This window comes from Nothoprocta perdicaria, unplaced genomic scaffold (genome assembly GCF_003342845.1).
Source record: "Nothoprocta perdicaria isolate Ctin4 unplaced genomic scaffold, notPer1 scaffold_84, whole genome shotgun sequence".
In the NCBI taxonomy this organism is placed as follows: domain Eukaryota; kingdom Metazoa; phylum Chordata; class Aves; order Tinamiformes; family Tinamidae; genus Nothoprocta; species Nothoprocta perdicaria.
The window spans coordinates 2423206-2441555 of record NW_020456132.1 but is presented as its reverse complement, the minus strand read 5'-3'; the positions used below and the strand labels follow the sequence as shown (position 1 = coordinate 2441555).

General features: G+C 37.3%; 1 protein-coding gene across 1 annotated transcript in view; it reads left to right on the top strand.

Annotated features, from left to right (window-relative positions):
• The window catches only part of ERC1 (ELKS/RAB6-interacting/CAST family member 1), a 267410-nt gene that overhangs the window by 83039 nt on the left and 166021 nt on the right, over nt 1–18350 (top strand). Inside the window, exons 9-11 of the mRNA XM_026052172.1 lie at nt 14824–14961; nt 15928–16068; nt 17251–17391. Of these exons, the coding sequence (XP_025907957.1) occupies nt 14824–14961; nt 15928–16068; nt 17251–17391 (420 nt within the window). The remainder of the gene's footprint in view (nt 1–14823; nt 14962–15927; nt 16069–17250; nt 17392–18350) is intronic.

Below are 18350 nucleotides of genomic sequence, written 5' to 3'. Positions count from 1 at the left end.
GGAGTGAGTTTTGGAAAATAGTACAGCGAATATGCTGGGCAAATCTGAATCTGAAAAACATCTGTCTGCGTCTGGTAGACTCAGTTGCAAAGAAATAAGGGGAAAAAAATCAATACTCTGTAATTGAAGCAGTTGACAGGAAAAGCTTCGGGAATAATAGATAAATAACAGTTACTTTGAAAGAGAAAGAAGTTGTGAATCTGTCACCTGTTGCTTTGCGGGAAGGTCTAGTGTTGTCTTGGCAGGGAGGGATAATGCTCCCTTCCTTGTGTAATGCAGCTGCAGTCAAACCGAAAGTGTGTTTCAGTGTGTGGGCATAGAGGTGGCTTTTGGCAGCTCCTTGTGTGATGTCTGACCTGTGACAAAGAAGATCCCTTGTGGCTTTGCTGGTTTTACTTTAGCAGGTATTCAGAGGGACTCCAGATGTAGCCTTCCTGCCCCTTTGAGTAAGAGGCAGTACTTTTCTCCMAGGACAGGTACTTTACTCCAAGGAGTAAATGCTCTCTAGTTTTCAAAAAGCTTGGAAATCAAACACCTTGTGTGTAATGGCAGGAAATACTTTGTGGCAAGAGAGAGGGACTGGAAACTGAATTTGTAACTCAGTTGCAACAGCYGTGTTGATGTTAGAGAGTTTGCACTTCAGGGGTAATTTTCACTCCATTCCCTCATCCTTTTGCTCTTGGACAGATTTTGCTCTCAGTATTCACCAGGGACAATGAACTGACTCTTCTCAGTATCAAAAGGCCTTGGCGACTGCTGATTTCAAGGTGTATCACTATGGAATGATACCCATTGATCCCAGTTCCTAGCGATAAGCGTTGGTACCTCTCCATCTTGGCAGACATCTGTTACTTTTGCTCTCAGACAGATTTTGCTCTTGGTAGGCGCATATTAATATGAATGCCTCTTGGTGCAGTAAAACTAMCAGAGAAATATGGAGAGTTTTAATTATGAGTATTCATCATTTTATTGCTGTGTTGCTCCTTCGTTTTTTCACTTCCATCWTTCAGGGAGGAGATGAGTTGTTTCGTTTCGACATTGGAAATGWCACTGTAAAATTTATCTTCATCTTATAGTAAAGTATGACCACTTTGAAAATACGATTCTTATTCTTCCACTTAGACTTTCCACTTCTCTGGCAATTTTTTGAAGAGTTTTCTGGAGCAGTTCCACAGAGGTAAAATAGAATGGCATGCCTCTTTTTTTTTTTTTTTTTTTTTTTTTTTTTTTTTCTCATGTAAATATACAGCTAATCAGCGGTTATTCAGTTAAGAGCGCATCTCAGTTTCTTCATACCACCTTTAAAATCTTTGTTTTCATAATTTAAATTTAAAGATTTTAAGGTGACTGTGATTGCTATCCAGATCTTAGATTCATTAGAGCAGCTTTGGTTTCAGTGCTAGCAAAATCTTTTCCTTCCCTGGAGAGTCTCAACACCATGAGGTTTGATCTTAACCTTTCTGAGCCATAGGGTAAGATGCATCTTTCAGATACCGAATATCAGCCCTGAAAGGTCCCCCAGCTCAACTTCAGGTAGTCTTCTCAAGGTGAGATTTCCCTTCRATAACAAGTGCTGGTAAAGGTGACAGTGTATTCTCTAGGAACTGATCCAGGGAATGTGCTTTTGGTCTTGTCTAATCCAGATCCATCACGGCAGACACCTTTTCGTGCCATACACTGAGGTGCATTCCAGCATTCTTACTCTCCAGGGCATTTGGTTTCCAGGGCACAGATATTTCACAACTCTTAGTGATTTACCGGTGAGTTTRTAGCCCCCAGTAATATAGGTATCTTGTTTGATTATAAAATAAGCAGCATATTGCCACATTTACCGCTTTGCCAGGCCCTTCCGTCTGTTGGGAACTTCCAAGAAATCACCTTCTGGGCATGCTTGGCGTTGTAGGGTTGAGTTTTTCTCTGACATTTCATGTTCTAAGAATTTTTAATCAGGAATGATATGTGCATGATATAGCTACAGGAGGAAGATTCCTTTAGTAAACCACTACCAAGCCCAGCTACTCAATTCCTCTTTCCAGCCCTACAGAAACTTGTAGCTCTCTGTGACACCTTGCCATGTTGCATCCTGTGGCATTGAGGCTGGTAGCTTTGTCAACAGAAATGCTGTTGTGTAAGAGGGTACCAACAGCATGGCACAAGGAGCGTTGGCTGGCTGGCTGAGCGAGGTTGTTATCTACTTCTGCTAGAATCTCTTGACATGCCACTTTGCCCCGTGGGAGATAACTTTCATATCTGGGACTCTAATGAATTTCTTCTTTGAGGAACTAGCATCTAGTTCCTTGTTTTATCAGTATGGAGATCATGTTTATATCATGCAGGAGAGAGGGAGAAATCTAGAGTCTCTACTGTTCAGTGTTCTGTTTTTAATATTGTCTTTTTTTTCTGAGGTCCTTTGGAAATCATTCTGCAGACAGTTTCTGTGCAATATGTATGTTAAATTTATTTGCCTTCTGCCTTTCTTTTCTTCATTCCAACCAGAAGGRAGCACTCCTGGATGGTACTACATACTAGAAATACTGTCTTTCTATTTAGATACCAAACAAATATTCAGGAGCAGCTAGACTTCTTGTGGAAGGAAGAAGTTAACAGCAATGTATACTTACATAAAATTATACAGATTCTCCCTCATTAGCTTTTCACATGTGAACCTACTTCATGCATTTCCTGCTGTTCTCCAAATTATYCTGCACAGGGGTAGTGGCTGTACTTGGCCCACTTCAAAGTCCTTTGCCTCTTTCTGACTTCTAAACATATAAACATTTGCTTATTAAAGAGCTAATAATGAGTATGGCCTGTTATTCTTAAAAAGTATTAAAAATAGTCATTTACCAATGACTAGGGCCCTAGCAATTCAGGATTTTGAAGTTATGGGCCACAGGGCTTCTCTCTTCTGCCCTCAGTTTTCTGCTATTTTATAGAATCACTCAGGAAAAGACTATTGTTGTAATTTAAGTAGCTTTCATTACTGGTCACCTAAAATATTAAGTGCATGGAGAGCCTCATGTAAATACTGCATGGACTTTGAAAATACCAACTACAAAAATGTGATTTTTAAATACAAAATTTAAAAGTAAATGTCAAGTTTGAATAGAACTCACTTCTGTTAAATTTCAGTGCAGTGAAATCAGACTGTGAGTGAATTAATTTATGTTAATATGCACTTTGAGGTCATTTAGTAAATTATGTGAAAGTTCTTAGTTGCTGAAGAAGGCAAAAGTTACATTGCTGGAGAAGGCAAAAGTTACATATCGAAAACTGATTTTTAAGCAAWTAAACTTCTGTCTTATTACAGTGATTTTCAGTGTATGGTTATGGTTACCAATGCAGCATCCATGTTAGTGAAAGCTACTGGATTCAGGATAAAATTATAGCTATTTTGTATTAAGATTTAATGAGTTTTATGACTGGGCATGTTAAAAGTTGTAATATACATATGTGTAGAAGATGTTTTATTTTTATACAGTGTCATCTTTTAGTGGGAACATTCTATGTTACCACAGCAAAAATGAAAATATCTGGACCACATGCAGTATGTTTGCCTGTATTTCCAGATTAATATTCTTTCAGAAAACCCAGTGTTATTTTGATGCGTGTGAAAGACAGCAAGACAATTTTTTTACCCAAAGATCTAGTAACTTAAGGAAAAGTCTCTCAATTTATGCTGATGTTATATAAGAAAGAATCTCTCCCATTGCCCTTAGTAACCTAAGCACTTCTCTTTTATCTGTTGATATAATGAATATACAGTCCTCCTTTTAGATAAATAGTTTCAAGCTACAAAGGAAAGCAGAACTGTGAGGTTAATGGTKTTGGTTGTGTAGTTCAGCTGTTGTAGCTGGCTAAGGTAGGATTTTAAATTGATAGGCATTGTCGTAATAATGTTACAGAAGATGAAGAGCAATAGCGAAGTTGCAAGGGAACTTCATGGAGTTCCCGGAGCGATCTGTCTTCTAACGTCCCAAAATTTGAAGCCATAATTCAGCCTATCTATCATATATGGAAGGAGTCTTTTTCCAAGTATCCTTCAAAGAGCAGCAGTGGTTTTAATAGTATGTCCTTCTTGTGCTTTCAGATAACCTCTTGATTGGCAAGACAGGACATTACTCATAGGTGGTGGGTCTGACAAATACTGGTTTCTTGGAGGGATCTGGGAAAATGGCCAACTTTGGGGCCCCTTGGCTTCATTATAAATTAAATGTGTAGTGTTTTTGGCAAGATAAAGCTAGTAAGCTTTGTTGGTGTATTCACTGTCATACTAGGCAAATATAAAGTCCTCGATGATTGAGGAGGCAGGAAAAGCCAGGGCGTGTGTCATTTTTGAGGTTGCTTACATCAGTTTTCCTCGCCTGGCTTTTCATTGCTCCCTGGATTGCAAGACTTTGCAATTTCCGACACTTTGGTCGGGGCTGAATCGCTCCTCAGGCATTTTCTGCCCCTTGGGGGATTGTCTGAGCTGTGTCTGGAGCAGCCGTTGCTCACTGCACGTTAGCCAACCCGGTGAACTGCACCAGAACCAGGAAGGAGTCATTTTTCAGTTCAGAGCTGTGTTTTGCTTGGTTCAAGCGTGGTTTTGAACCCAGTAGGTTAGAAAACACCCTATGTTGAGTTTCGAATCASTATTTATGCAGTCATTAGATCTATCAAAAGGTACAAGTATATGCCTGGCTTGCAAGCCCTGATCTCACTTTACCCAAGGGATTGGGAAGCTCCGTGCTGAAGATGCAACAGTGTCACCAGGAGAAATGAGGATCACCTCGTCCCAGAATAAYATGTGGACTTGACAGTTGTGATGCTGTTCCTGCTGAAGGGGTCCAGTGCCCTCAGCCAATGGTGGGTGGTGGGAAGAGCTCCTGGATGAAGACGACCACATTCTGTCCTTCCCAGCCTTTATTTGTAGTGGAGATTGGAGTGTTGATGGAGTGTTGTCTAGAACAGTCTGTGAAATGAAAAGGGAAAGAGCATGATGAAATTAAGGGAGTGATTTAATATACGTGGCTTCTTAAAATCAAAAATTTTTGGAACACAGACCTTGAGTGAATTTAATCTTGAAGCTTAGTTTTTCTATTGCTTGTCTCTCTTTTTGGAAGTAGCTCTGTGGTAGCAGCGATAACAAAATAATAAAAAAAAAGAACCCTTGTGTTTAGGATTTACAGTCATACCTTCCTTCTCGCTATGTATTAATCAATCTTTCGGGAAGAATAAAATAGGGGAATGGAAACTGGCTACCAGTATTTTACACCGGAATTAGAGACATCCTTCCTTTCTGGTGCTCTCTTCTCCGGTTTCAGGGAATTTTACCTTACAGTATTTCTTTAATCATTGTATTAAATCAGTCACTTGGAAAAAGTAATTTGGTGCATGAATCTGTGTCTCATTTAAAATCTGTGTTCAAATTGTACAGCCTTCTGCTTGAATGATCCTAAATGCCAGTGTAGATGAAATTCATTTTGCTGTCAGGATTTCCTTTACAATCAACATGAAGTCCCGTGTTCCCAACATGTCCGTGTCTCTGTCTCAATGTTTGGTTGGGTTTCTTTGCTCCCTGATTCCATTCTTAGGTATTGCAGTACTGTGATAAGTTAAGCCTTTCCTTTCCTTGTGCCTCTTCTCATCATCACCTTCTCTGTAGAGAACATATGATATGTAATATGTACCTTGAAATTATCTAGGCTGAGGTAGACCAGTAGGTACGATGTAGAATTAAATCAGAAGCAAGCTAGGGAAATAACATTGTCATTCCCATGATAATGAGAACAAGTTACCATGGAAGGAAAGGTATTTGTTCAACCTTAGCAAGCAATAGATCCCTGTACTAGGGTTTATATGAGTTTTATACAACTTTAATAATTCAATAAGCTTTTCATTTGRCGCATTTTAAATGTGATATAAAACCTCGGAAAGCTTGTGCTACTCCAAAATCAACCTCTGAACATATCAGTTCTGTTTCTCACAAAATGAGTATATAAAATCTAAGTTAACACGCACTGGTTCTAATTTTTGTCCTGTTTTTTATCAGTGTTTTGTATGAAAGGGAGAGGCTCTTCCATGATGAAGCAGTTTCAATCTTCTTTATTTTGATTATTTGGGAACCAGTTTTGAAAATGCTGTGAATTACAGTATTTGTATTTTTTCTCTAATTAATCAGATGTATGTAAGTGTGTCAGTAAAGTTCTTTCTGGAACTTGGTGCAGGAAGGACTAGATGTTCCCAAAATAGTTGTTTTTTTTWAAAAAAAAAGTTTTTTTAAAAACTTTTTAAAAGTTTTTAAAAAAAAAACTTTTCATATTTGATATACCTTAGGAATAAAACTTTAGAAAGTGCAGTCAAAGAGATTGCTTGCTAATGTAAGGACACAGCTAAAAGAAGAATTGGCATGATATTGTTCTGCATGATTAGGCCAGAATTTCTACAAAGTGGAGGCCAACCATAATTAGATTGTGAAACAAATTACGACATGGTTCCAGTTATGGTTCTCAATACAAGTGACACTTTAGCATATACAAAAGACATTGAATTTAAATTTACAAATGTTACATTCATTGAAGAAGAAGAGCAGCAGCATCTATATGAATTTGTATTACTATTTATGATTGCAAGGTTCTATTTAAAACTACTTGAGTGAGTTAAGAGTGTTGCCCTGATAACCCAGTTTCAAATTTTGCTGTAGGTGTATAATGGATACTTAGTTGATTAATAGTGTCAAAAATACAGAGTCACTAAAAGAAGTTTTATGAAAAAACAGTGATTTTTTATGGATTATGTAATTAACCCTAGGGTTAATTAGGCCAGATGGGCCTAGATATTGCTGAAAAAAAACACTCTTATAATCAGCCTTTATAATTCTGTTTTTAAAAAAAATCATTTTGCATAAAATGTACATTTATATTAAACTTTTATGCTTTGTGACATAACTAATACCTGTAGGTTAGAAAGAATGCCTCCTCCCACACCCCTCACTTCCAAAACCTCTTTTACATTGAGCACTGTCAAAGATAGGATTTTACAACACAGAGACACTATTTTGACTTGCTTGGGCTATTGATACTGTTGAACGTGCTCAGAATGAAGCCATTTCTTAGCTAAATTTAACTGCATAAGGGCTTTCTAGGGATGTGACTCATCGCTAACGTGTCATTTTTTTCTAGACAAGAGCTGTGGAACTGAGGCAGTGCTTAGGAAAATGTAAATTGGCTGCCCTGAAAATGTGTCTTTCCGTTCACRTACAAAGCCAAAAATCATTTTCTAGTTGAGAAATCCTCATTTAATTTGTTTTTACCAACTTGGACTCTGACAGAGTCTCCTTAGAGCCGTATAAAGAGCTGCCTCTCAATATCAGTTTTCAGAAACTGAAAAATTTAGTGGCAGGGATCGTGTGTAAAGGCTTTGAAGATGATGCCAGCTGTTTGCTAGCAGGATAAAATGATTGCAAATGTGATAGTAATATTCTGAGAATATCTTTTTAGCAACTCTTTTAAGTGCTCTTGAGGGTAGGTAATACAATACAGGAGAAATTCTTTACTCTTCAGAAGATAGTGTAATTACAATTTGGTTTATGGTGACCCTACATGTTTGGTTTACTTTGAAGTGATCAATTAGCAAAATGGTGTTACCGAAGGGTGATTAAGTATGCGAAAGGAAAAGAGGACATTGGGAGACAAAGGAATGGAAACTTGCCCGGAGGTGATTTCTGTAAATATCAGTGAACTGTTGCTCTGGCTGTTATAAATTTACTTTACATTTACTTYGTGTGGAAAAGCACTGCAAAGAGAATAGTCTTTTGGATCAGTGCCAGCTCTCTGTGGCTCCTTCACCAAAGGTATAAAATAATTAACTGTCCATAGACGGTTATTAAGTTAAGCTTTGTTACAGCAGAGATTCTTTCTCCATACAATTCTTTTCTCAAGTCAGTCATGTTGCACTAGCATGAATGCRAAGTTAGGTCAAGGATAATGCATGAGTTGTAGTAGGGGGTCTGTAATTCCTAGATTATTTTGAACTGCTGCTTCAGTCTATGCACCACTTTTTCTTCTTCGAAGAATTGCAATATGCCTGTTTGTAGCTAGTATATTTACTTGACAGTAGATAGTTTTTACTATAATTAATTATTTTACAGTTTTTTACAGTAATAATTTTACAGTTAATTATTTTACCATAATTTTTTTGTGAATTTCTAAAAGAYATAGCTACAGAATGCTTTATTTGTAAAGTGAAAGTGTAGAATTTTGTGCTATTTTGAAAGGACAGATTGAAGATCAAATGAAATAAAAATCAAAAAAGACATCTTCTGAAAAAGCAAGCAACATATTTTTCAGAAGCTATTCTGAATTTTAACTGGACCCGAGTATCAGCAGATAGAAATATATTTTACAAGGTGTATCACTGTGTTGGACCTTTCTGCATTTCCAATTCTCCTTTTTGTTTCTGTGTTCTTGACACTCCCTTTTTCTCTTTTTTGAGGCTTTACAGATCTAGATGTCACAGAATCCTGTTACACATAGCAACATCAGGGCGTTTCCGAAGTGCATTGATGTAAGAGAGAGACTTTTCCAGAGTGGTGATATTAAAAAGAAAATAATGTTCTAGATAAGCATTGAAGTAAAGCAATGCAAAAATGAAGAAAACACATTTTTCTTCTTTTTTATTTTTAATGAAAATTAATCATGCTTCACTTGGCAATAAATGGATGTAAAATGAACATTGTCAGTGGATACCACTTAACTGAACATTTCACTGTCTCTACATGGAAATGTTAATCTGGACTCCAGAATTTGACATTTGAAAGAAGGAGAGATGGCCACTGGTATCTTGCACTTCATCGTGTCTTTATTTTGTGCTTCACAAGCACAAAACTAGCTGAGACAAAAACTATTGAGAAACAATTTTCTGTTATCATTCAAGAACAAGAACTTCTGAGTATAACTGGGCAACAATTCTACCATATTTTCATGAGCAATTTGAGTCATAAAGTAAAAAGAAGGCACTGAGGGCGTTTGCCCTTTGGAATGAGCTCTGCCGTGGGAGGACCCAGCAGTGAGCTTCGTGCTTCCACACTCAACAAGTGTTGTCCCTTCCTCCCTTTCAGCCCCTGGGTTTCTTCCTACAGGAGCTTTACGGCAGAGAGCAGTTCAGGGTGCAATATAGCCAAGTCTGCCCTTGAAAAGGAATTAGGATATGAATGAGGAGCCTACCTGGATAGGTAGCTTGGAGATGCACCAAAGTATTCAAATRGGCATGGCTAGTGTTTGCCAAAGCACTAGTGAAAGCAGGCAGAAGAGGAATGGCGTAGGTCTATCCCAAATTATAAAATTACTTAAAAAAGATCTCTCCCTCCCAACAAGGGGATGTGATATGCCTAAAGCTTCAGCCCAGCTGCTTGATGCTAGTCTTAAGAATTTGACTTGGAAAGCTCGTAGCAAGAACCTTTCCTTGAGTCTAGGAAATACAACTTGGTCATATGAATGACATCCRCTCACATCTTATTTCACTGGAGACTTTAAAGGTCACCAGCAACACCTTATATTGCAGCTCCAAAAGGAGCCAACACACGTAAAGAAGATAAATTTGGTGTTTCCATATTTTTCATTCATGCAGTGGTGAGTTATATTCTTTTTCCTATGAATTTATGTAAGCACTAAACTAAGTACAGATTTTTGCAAGTCATGAAGAACTTATGCTTTTGTGAGATTTGCCTTACAAAGTTAGACATAACAATGGTTTTTGCAATGTGACATTTGTAGAAGTGGAGCTTAATGTTGTCAAATTAATCAGTAATATTTGATTATGGACTTTTATTATAGAAAAAACATCTTGTGGAAAAAAAATCTTATTTACAAATTCACTAGTATAATTTTCTTGAACATACTTTAGGTCTTAAGGTCACCTCACTATTTTTGGAACAAAATTTCTTAAATTCTCTCAGTTTTCTAGTGTAAATATCCTGCCTTCTCTCGGGGGCAAGTTTTTTTTTATTGTCAGATACAACAATGTGATCTTGTATATGGGAARTGCTATGTCTCATCCTGATTCAGATGCAGTTCCACTTTTCCCAGTTTTTCAGATATCAGCAGATGGTAGCAGAATAAAGTATGACTACAGGCTATGAATTTCTTATCGTGGTATCAGCATTCTTACATTGCAGGGAGTGGCATCTCCCTAAAAAGAACTGTAGCTGATTTATTATCACGTATCTACTTACTCGCCAACTTTCTCTCCCAGACGAGCTTTTTTTTCCCCCCACATGAATATTTCTGGCATAGACAGAATCACCTCTGCATGTCCCAGTGAGACTGTCGTCGTTTTGTAGGTACTGATCCTCCAACTGATGTTGCCAGCAGTGTCAGTACAACACCATGRAAGACTTACATGGAAAGCTCACAATAAAAACTTATATCCAGTTTTTATTTATCAGGACAGCAATGTCAGAGTAACAGATGACAAAACATCCCAACACAGCTGGTTATTTAGACAGTGTTTTACAGTACTGCTTCTAGCAGTAGCAAGGATTACAAAAGTCAAAAGCTTAGAAATCCCCTGAGATACTCTTTTGTATATCTGCTCTTGATAATACAATCAAGGAGCATTACCCAGTGTCCATTGTATGTTATGAGGAAGATGCCGTGTTATTGACCAAAACAATATCTTCATGAAGCTGCACTGGGGTAGTGCAGAGTATAGGTAAAAATATTTTTGTGTGTTCATACAAGTATAATGACAGATTTGCTAGCTACCAGAAACTGGAGATGCACACAAATGGTAGAAAACATAATGAACTTTCTCAAGAATGAAAAGTATTTAAAATTGAAAATGGACATGTGGTACTCTAAAAATATTTTTCAAACATTCTTGGATCATAACTTTTTGAGGGCTTTCTTTTTTATTGCCACAGACTTCCTTTTTTTGAAGAAAGGAAGGGTAAAAACCTTTTATAAAACATGAAGGGACAAAATGATTTATCAGTTCAGTTATTCTAATAGAGAAGTCACTGGTGTAAGAGAAAGCAGTTTCTCGGTGTTCAATTCACCCAGAGGCTGAGGATGATTCTACAAGAGGATTTCTTGGCTGGAGCACATGGTGAAAGATTGACAGCTAAAGGAATTAGGGGTGCTAATAGCCTTTATTAGTGTTTAATTAGATGCATTCCCCTTAACTGTTAGGCTAATTTTTCTTTTTTTCATATTTGCATGGCAGCTTCAGTGAGAATAGTGTTTGCAGAAAGCGTCCTTGCCCTTGGATAGGATGCCAGAAGAAAACACTCTTGTACTTACTCCTGTGCTACAGGGCTGAAAGGCAAAATAATTAGTTCCACACAACTAGGAATAAATCACGCAGCTGAAACAAAATCGTGGCTGACAACTGACAATGTTGGTTAAAAAACAAAACAAAACAAAAGCACCCCACTTCCCTACTAAGATTTCAGTGAAAATATAATCAGTAAATCCTTATTGATGAGAGAATGGTTTACAGATACAGAGTAGGTGATTTCGGTATGTAGATGCCTTTACAATAGGTTTAGTGTTTCTGATTTATATATGCATCGCTGTAAAATAAAGATATTTTATATATTTTTTATTTATATATTTATTTATAATTTATGTATGATTTATGTTATATATAATAAAGAGCAAGAAAAATAATTCTTAATAATTTGCACTAATATTTTTTTCCAGTTTGCATTTGCACAGTAATACGTATTCCTTAGCTTAGAAATGACCTTTGGAGGTCATTTCAGAGGATAATTATCATCTCAGAATGTTTTAACAGTGTTGCCTTATGCTTTGTCCCTTTTTGTTACCTAGAGGATATTGGAGAGTCCGTTGTGTTTTACTTCATCTTTCATAAGTGACAAAGGATAGAGCAAATTTGGTCACCTGTTTTATTTCTGTTTATTATTTCATAACTTGTTCAGAATCACTGGTGGTTATTCAGCTCTCTAGGAAAAGATTATAATAAAGCCTGTATCTTTACATGGTGTATGTTATGTATCCTGTTGAAAAGGAGTACCAAACTGCTTGCAGAGATTTAATAGCAACATTCTTCATTAATTAATTTATGTACAAAGCACAGACTATTTTTATGTTCTCACTTTTTTTGTTCAACTTATATCATTTGTGGGATTTGAATTTGGATGAGTTGAGCCCATTCTAGGTTTCTGTAGTTTAAGGACACGTACTTACTGGGAACTGTCATCTGACCCTGCAGAGAGCACAGTTGTGTGGTGCTTTTCTGGGTTTGTTTTGGTTTGTTTTTGGCTTCGTTTTGTTTTTGATGTCGTATAGCCATTAGCGTGACCTGAGCCATTTCAGTGTACCTGCCATTCCCTGGAGACTAAAGATAAAGGGATTTGTTACTCAAGACACCACGAAGCATGCTTAAAGGCTGAAAGAACAGAGAGGTTTACGCTGTGTATACGTTGCATTTTCTTGGTATCTCAGCTRGTGTGGTTGTAATGAAAAGGTGCAGTAGTCATAAAAAACACTGCCGTAGAGCTGACATTTTAYTGTGGTCACAATAAACGGCGTGTTGTTGCGACATGTAAATGCATGCCTTGGCAAGCAGGTGAGCACCCGCTGACGTTGAATTATTTAGCCGTGTCTCCGGCGGGCCCTTGGCTCACAGCAGAAGGTGCCTCYGCACCCTCCCCAGCACAGCCGGAGGGAGCCTTTGCTGAAGGGTTTCGCCTCCAGAAGTAAACACGAGGCTAAGAATAGAGTGCCCTTCCTTGCAGGGTATTTTCATGGTCGGCTGTCTAAACAGCCGGGCTGTCTAGACGGCTGGCGGCGCTCGGGCGGCCTAGAAGGTCGGGAGCAGCCGCGTAGGCCGCTCGGGGGCCGTTACCTAGCGCGGCGGCCGCACCGGGAGGACGGGCGCACGCAGCCRTTAGCGATCTCTTTGAAAGCCAGCCCTGGCAGGAAGGCTTTAAATAGTGCATAGGAGTGTGTAAAGAAAAGGGGTTTTCAGTGTTAGGAAACACCTATATCAGGGTCACGTGAAAGGATGAGACCTGCTATGCTTGTSCGTGCCCTTTAAAGTTTGTTTTGTAGTGTCATTTGTGCTGAGCTCTAACTTAAACTTGAACCATAGCTCAGAAGCCTGTCTTTTGTTTTTTTGGTTTTTTTTTAGGAGAAATTAATGAGGAAGACTGGCCAAATCCAATTTTAATACATACCTACAAAGGAAAAAAAAAATGAATGTAGTTTTTGTGTTGCTAATATATGTGTACAAAGTGTACAAAGCTGGATCCTAAGTTCACATATGATGCATTGTAGAAATAAATAAAATGATATGGAGCAAAATACTCCAGGAGGCACCTAACAAAAGGTTAACAAACAAAAGGTTAACAAAATGGTTAACAAGAGACTCCTTTAGTAAGGGGTTCATGTGTGAAATTAGGGACATCTCCCTGCTTTCTCCTGACTTCCGCTTGTAGCACATGTAACCAGCTTTTGTGATTAAACACTTGAGCTTGTGAATGATCTTTTATCATTGCTGATGCGGACCTTTTTCTAAAGCTGTAGTCCAGAGGGATTTTAATGCCAATGGCAACAGAGTAGTGGATGGYTCTGAATAGCCATTTGTCCTGTATTCCCAGCAGCTCAGTTCTTCCAGGGCCAAAGACTAAAAAGCAGGGAGCAGTTGCTGTGTTTCCACTAAGCAAGGAGCTGCTGATTGCTGTTAAGAGATGGCAGCAGCTCATTTTCTGTGATGAAAGTGCCTTAAGTGCAAGCACCTGCACTTGGCCATTATGGGGATTGCTCAATTCTCTGCCATGGAGAAATGGAGCTGCATTTGATTCACAAGCTTATATAAAAATAGATGAGCCAAAAGGCAGGCTAGAAATACTTGCATTTAGTGTACTAAATGCTGGCCTAGATAGCCTTTGGGATGGTCATGTTCGGTAAATGTCTTTGAAAGATTGTCTTGCTACATGTTTTTTGAAGATAGGTACTTCACATGCCACGTGGCTCTCTACTCTTTAGGATATGTGTTTGCTGATGCAAAAAGAAATTGTCAGGAGCAATGGTGAAAAGGAAGCAGCTCAAAAACTGTGCCCAGTCTAATCCTTCCCTAAAAATTTATGTTTGATGGATTATCAAAATGTTGATCTTGCCAATATGTATTTGCTTCTTGGGATGTATGTGCATGTATAAAATAGGTCTAGCTTTGCTACAGGGTTTTCTCATCTAAATAAAAAACCTTTGGTCTGTCAAGAGATATGTTGAGAAGGCATAAAATATTAGAATACAAAATCTGCAGAAAACAAGGCTAAGATATTTTCTGCCTGAGGAATGTTACTTTGTACTAGTTCGTTATTAAGCAAACCATCATATAGCACAGAAAGCATCATACAGATACAGTGAAGAATACAATAGTATCTAAGGAAAAAAAATAGTTTTCTCTGCAACTTAATTATTAAGTGCCTCTTTTATCTACAACAATGTTTTCTCATTCTTATAGTACTGTTATTACATCAACAATTCTACCTTAATTTCAAGGCTAATTATTTTTAGTCACCTAGTGCACATTATCCTGAGAAATTAGCTTGAGAATAACACCTTGTTTACATTATGTAAATGCTATTTAGACTTTCTTGCTTGGAAATTTTCCTTGTAAAAAGGTTCCTGATGCCATGTTAATATTCGTTATTTGTGGTTGCGTTGCTTGTTGGTTTGCTATGAGCTTATGAGACTAAATCCTTGCTTAGTTTCCTTGCTTTAAGAACATTGCACAGTGTGTATTCCTAATTTAAAGTTATTTCTAAGCTGTTTTTTTTTTTTCCCCCCTTAAAATTCACTTTTCTTCTTCAAGATTGAAAATCTTCAAGAACAGCTAAGAGACAAGGAGAAGCAGATGAGCAGTTTGAAGGATCGAGTGAAATCTCTTCAAGCTGACACCACGAACACAGACACTGCCTTGACCACGCTGGAAGAAGCACTTGCAGAAAAAGTGAGTATGAAAAGCAGCAAGATCCTTCCTTTTAAAGGTCCTTCTATTAATAATGTCCCTAAAGGTATCTTTTCCTTGTGTTTCTTGAACTCTGCATAAGAAAATGTCCAAGGCAAGTGGCATTCCTCGTCTCTGCCAGGTGAGCAGAGCCTCAGCGGAGGCCGCTGATTCCTCACTAGATGGCACTGGAGGATGTTCACATTGGCCACCTGTGTGGCCACCCAGTGTGTGCTATGAGTAGGGCAGGAGGTAGAGCTAAGCCACCAGCTTCTGCTCTGGTCCTCTTGACTTCTCATAACTTCTGAGGAAGAAAACAGCGCTCTTTGCTCTCACCCAAGTTCTTGGAGTCCTGCTGTGATCCTGTTGTGATACAATACAATGCATCTTTGGCACTGGTGTGGGACGCAGTTTGTTTCAGCTGTTCATTCCTCTGCGTTTCTGTTTCTGTTTCTTTTTTTTTTTTAATTAAAATCAGACCAATGTCTTGTTTCATTTTATCTTTCTTTTCCTCAGGTATTTAAATGATGAATTTATTTTTAAAGTTTTGTTATTTCAAATAGTGTTTTAGTTCCCAACATTGAATCGCCAGGAATAGCCTGGTGCAACTGAGTATTTCAATCTCACTATATTTTCAGCTTTATTTTTCCTACTGTATTTTCATGCTTGCTCAATTCTCAGGAGACAGCTAATTGAGGAAACAGCAACATTCCATCTTTTATTATTAATTTTTATTATCAGAACTAGGTAAATTACATTACACTGCAGCAGGACAATGAATACTGAAACATAAGAGAACAGTGGGAATGAACACCCTGGTACATCTTAGCAGTGAATCCACAGATTTTTCAAAGTGATTTTCCTCCTTCTTGAGAATCCATTGTGCAACAGTAAAGAAGTGTTGTGCTAATACTCAAAAAGTGAAGTGACTGAAAGGAATTTTCTTCACAGAGTACTTTCTTTTTCCAGGAGAGGACCATTGAGCGCCTCAAGGAGCAACGAGATAGAGATGAACGAGAAAAGCAGGAGGAGATCGACAACTACAAAAAAGATATTAAGGACCTGAAAGAGAAAGTCAGCATTTTACAAGGAGATCTCACAGAGAAAGAGGTTAAGAGCAACACAATAAGACTGTTGTATTAAAACCGTTTTTTATATATATATATATATATGGGGTATAATGTACATGTGTACATAAATATATATGTATGCACGTATATTTTAGATGAAGTAAACTGTTCCTTCACGGTAATGGTCCTTCATCAAGTTTATCTCGTGAAATATGCTGTATGGGAGATTTTCAAACATAAATATTTCAGAGCCATCCTTTTATTGATAGCAGGCAGTTCTATATTTGCTGCAGTTCAATCATAGGCAATACTAGTGAAAGACAATTGTCAGTGGTAGCAGTCACTTCAGCAATGCTTGTATGGAACTGAAGGTAAAGAAAAAGCTTATTTCTCTTTGAGTGTAAGGAGGAAAGAGGTAGAGCTTTCTGTTCCATAGGAATAGAAAAAATACAGATACATTTTTATTTTCATTATGAGAACAAAAGTACTACTTMTTTTGACTCAGAATTCAGAGCCAAAATTTAAGTAGGCTACTGGCTAGATAAATTAACTTAATTATGTAACAGAAATGCAGATGCTCTTTGTTACTTTTTTGGAACTCAAAATTCAAGTTAACAATCTTAATTCAAAACGCAATCAAGTTAAAGCAATAGGAGAAAATTGCACCTAGCAAGTGCTGTGATTTTTTTTTTATAACAAACGTGGAAGTCCACATTTGGCAGGGAAGAAACGAACAGTTTGACACAAAAATGCTTCACAGAACAAGGAGCTGAGAAGTYTGTTGGGAATATGTAGTGTGAATCCTTTTCACCGCATAGCAGCTGTATATAAAAAAATCTTTGAATCCTCTAAATTTTASATATAGTGGCTAAATCTGCTAAATTTTTAAATTTTAAATCATATTTAGCTATAATTTTACTTAAACATGACTATCACGGAACTACCACTGTCAGTTTACAGAATATTTCATGTTTGAAATAAATCTTTCAAAAACTTTATGACTTTGAAGTGGACTTTGGCAAGGTTTTTTTATTTTGATCCGTAAATCTGAATTAAGTCAAGCCTTCTTAACTCCATAAATATCCAATGAGCATTCCGACAAATYTGGGATCCTAAACTCAGGGTGAAGGAATAGGAGAAAAATGGACAACAAAAAAAGAAAGTGGCTATTGCATGTAAAGAATATTTTATTTTTACAATTACTTTACTGCTTTTATTTTAGACGTCCCTACTGGATCTGAAGGAACATGCTTCATCTCTCGCTTCATCAGGACTGAAGAAAGATTCGAGACTCAAGACACTGGAAATTGCATTGGAGCAGAAAAAGGAAGAATGTTTGAAAATGGAAACTCAACTGAAAAAGGTAATTTTCCTTCATAACTTCATATATTATTTAAGTAAGCAGTGTTAGATAAATTGGATATGTTTATGCACAAGACTGATTCTTGAGCTTGAGTTCTGTAAATTGCTTATTAGCAAAGTATTTTGAAGTTTTCAAAATGTGTTACAAGCTAAGACTCTCAGAAAGGAACTTTATGATACTGTTGCTAATTTTGAATTTTGTTTACATGCAGTGACAGTGGTGTTGATTATGTTTTTTTTAACAGGTATTAGGAATTACAGACTTATTCTGTTTCAGAACCACACTCAACAATAAATGAACATTGAACTTTTTTTATTTTAACTTAGTTTTAAGTTTTATTTTAACTTAGAATGCTAGATAATAGAGAAGCACAAAAGCACTGATCAAAATAGCAATGACAATTTTACTTACAAAAAATGCAAAATGCAGCACACAGCACTTAAAGAAATTCAAATTTTGGATGGTGGAGTCCGAGCTACTTCTTTACACCTAGCCTAGTGAAAAGAAGGAGGGTCTGTGCTGTGGTCGGGAACTTTCCTAGTACTGCCACTGAATTTGAGAGCAATTTCTGAGGCAAAAAATAAAACCTTCTAGCGTTCTTACTGTGTGGGTACAAAAGAAGGGTTAAGGCCCTTGAGAATTCTGTGTGAATGAAACTCCGTRTACTCCTATCCAGACCCACATTTGCCATTCTCTCTATTTCTATTTTACCAAATAAAATAAACATCCTTGTGTTACCCAGCAGAGTRCATACAGAACAACTAGAGACTTGTACACTTTTAACAGGCTTTTCAGTGTTGTGGGTCAGTACTTACGAAGTCCTAAAGGGCCTTTCACTTTGAATTCTGAGTACATGAATTGCAGCTTCACCTTTTTGATGATATATTTTTGATAATGATTTGAGGAATAACTCATAGCTAAGATTTGCCAGAGATTATTATAGCAATTGGATAATAGTA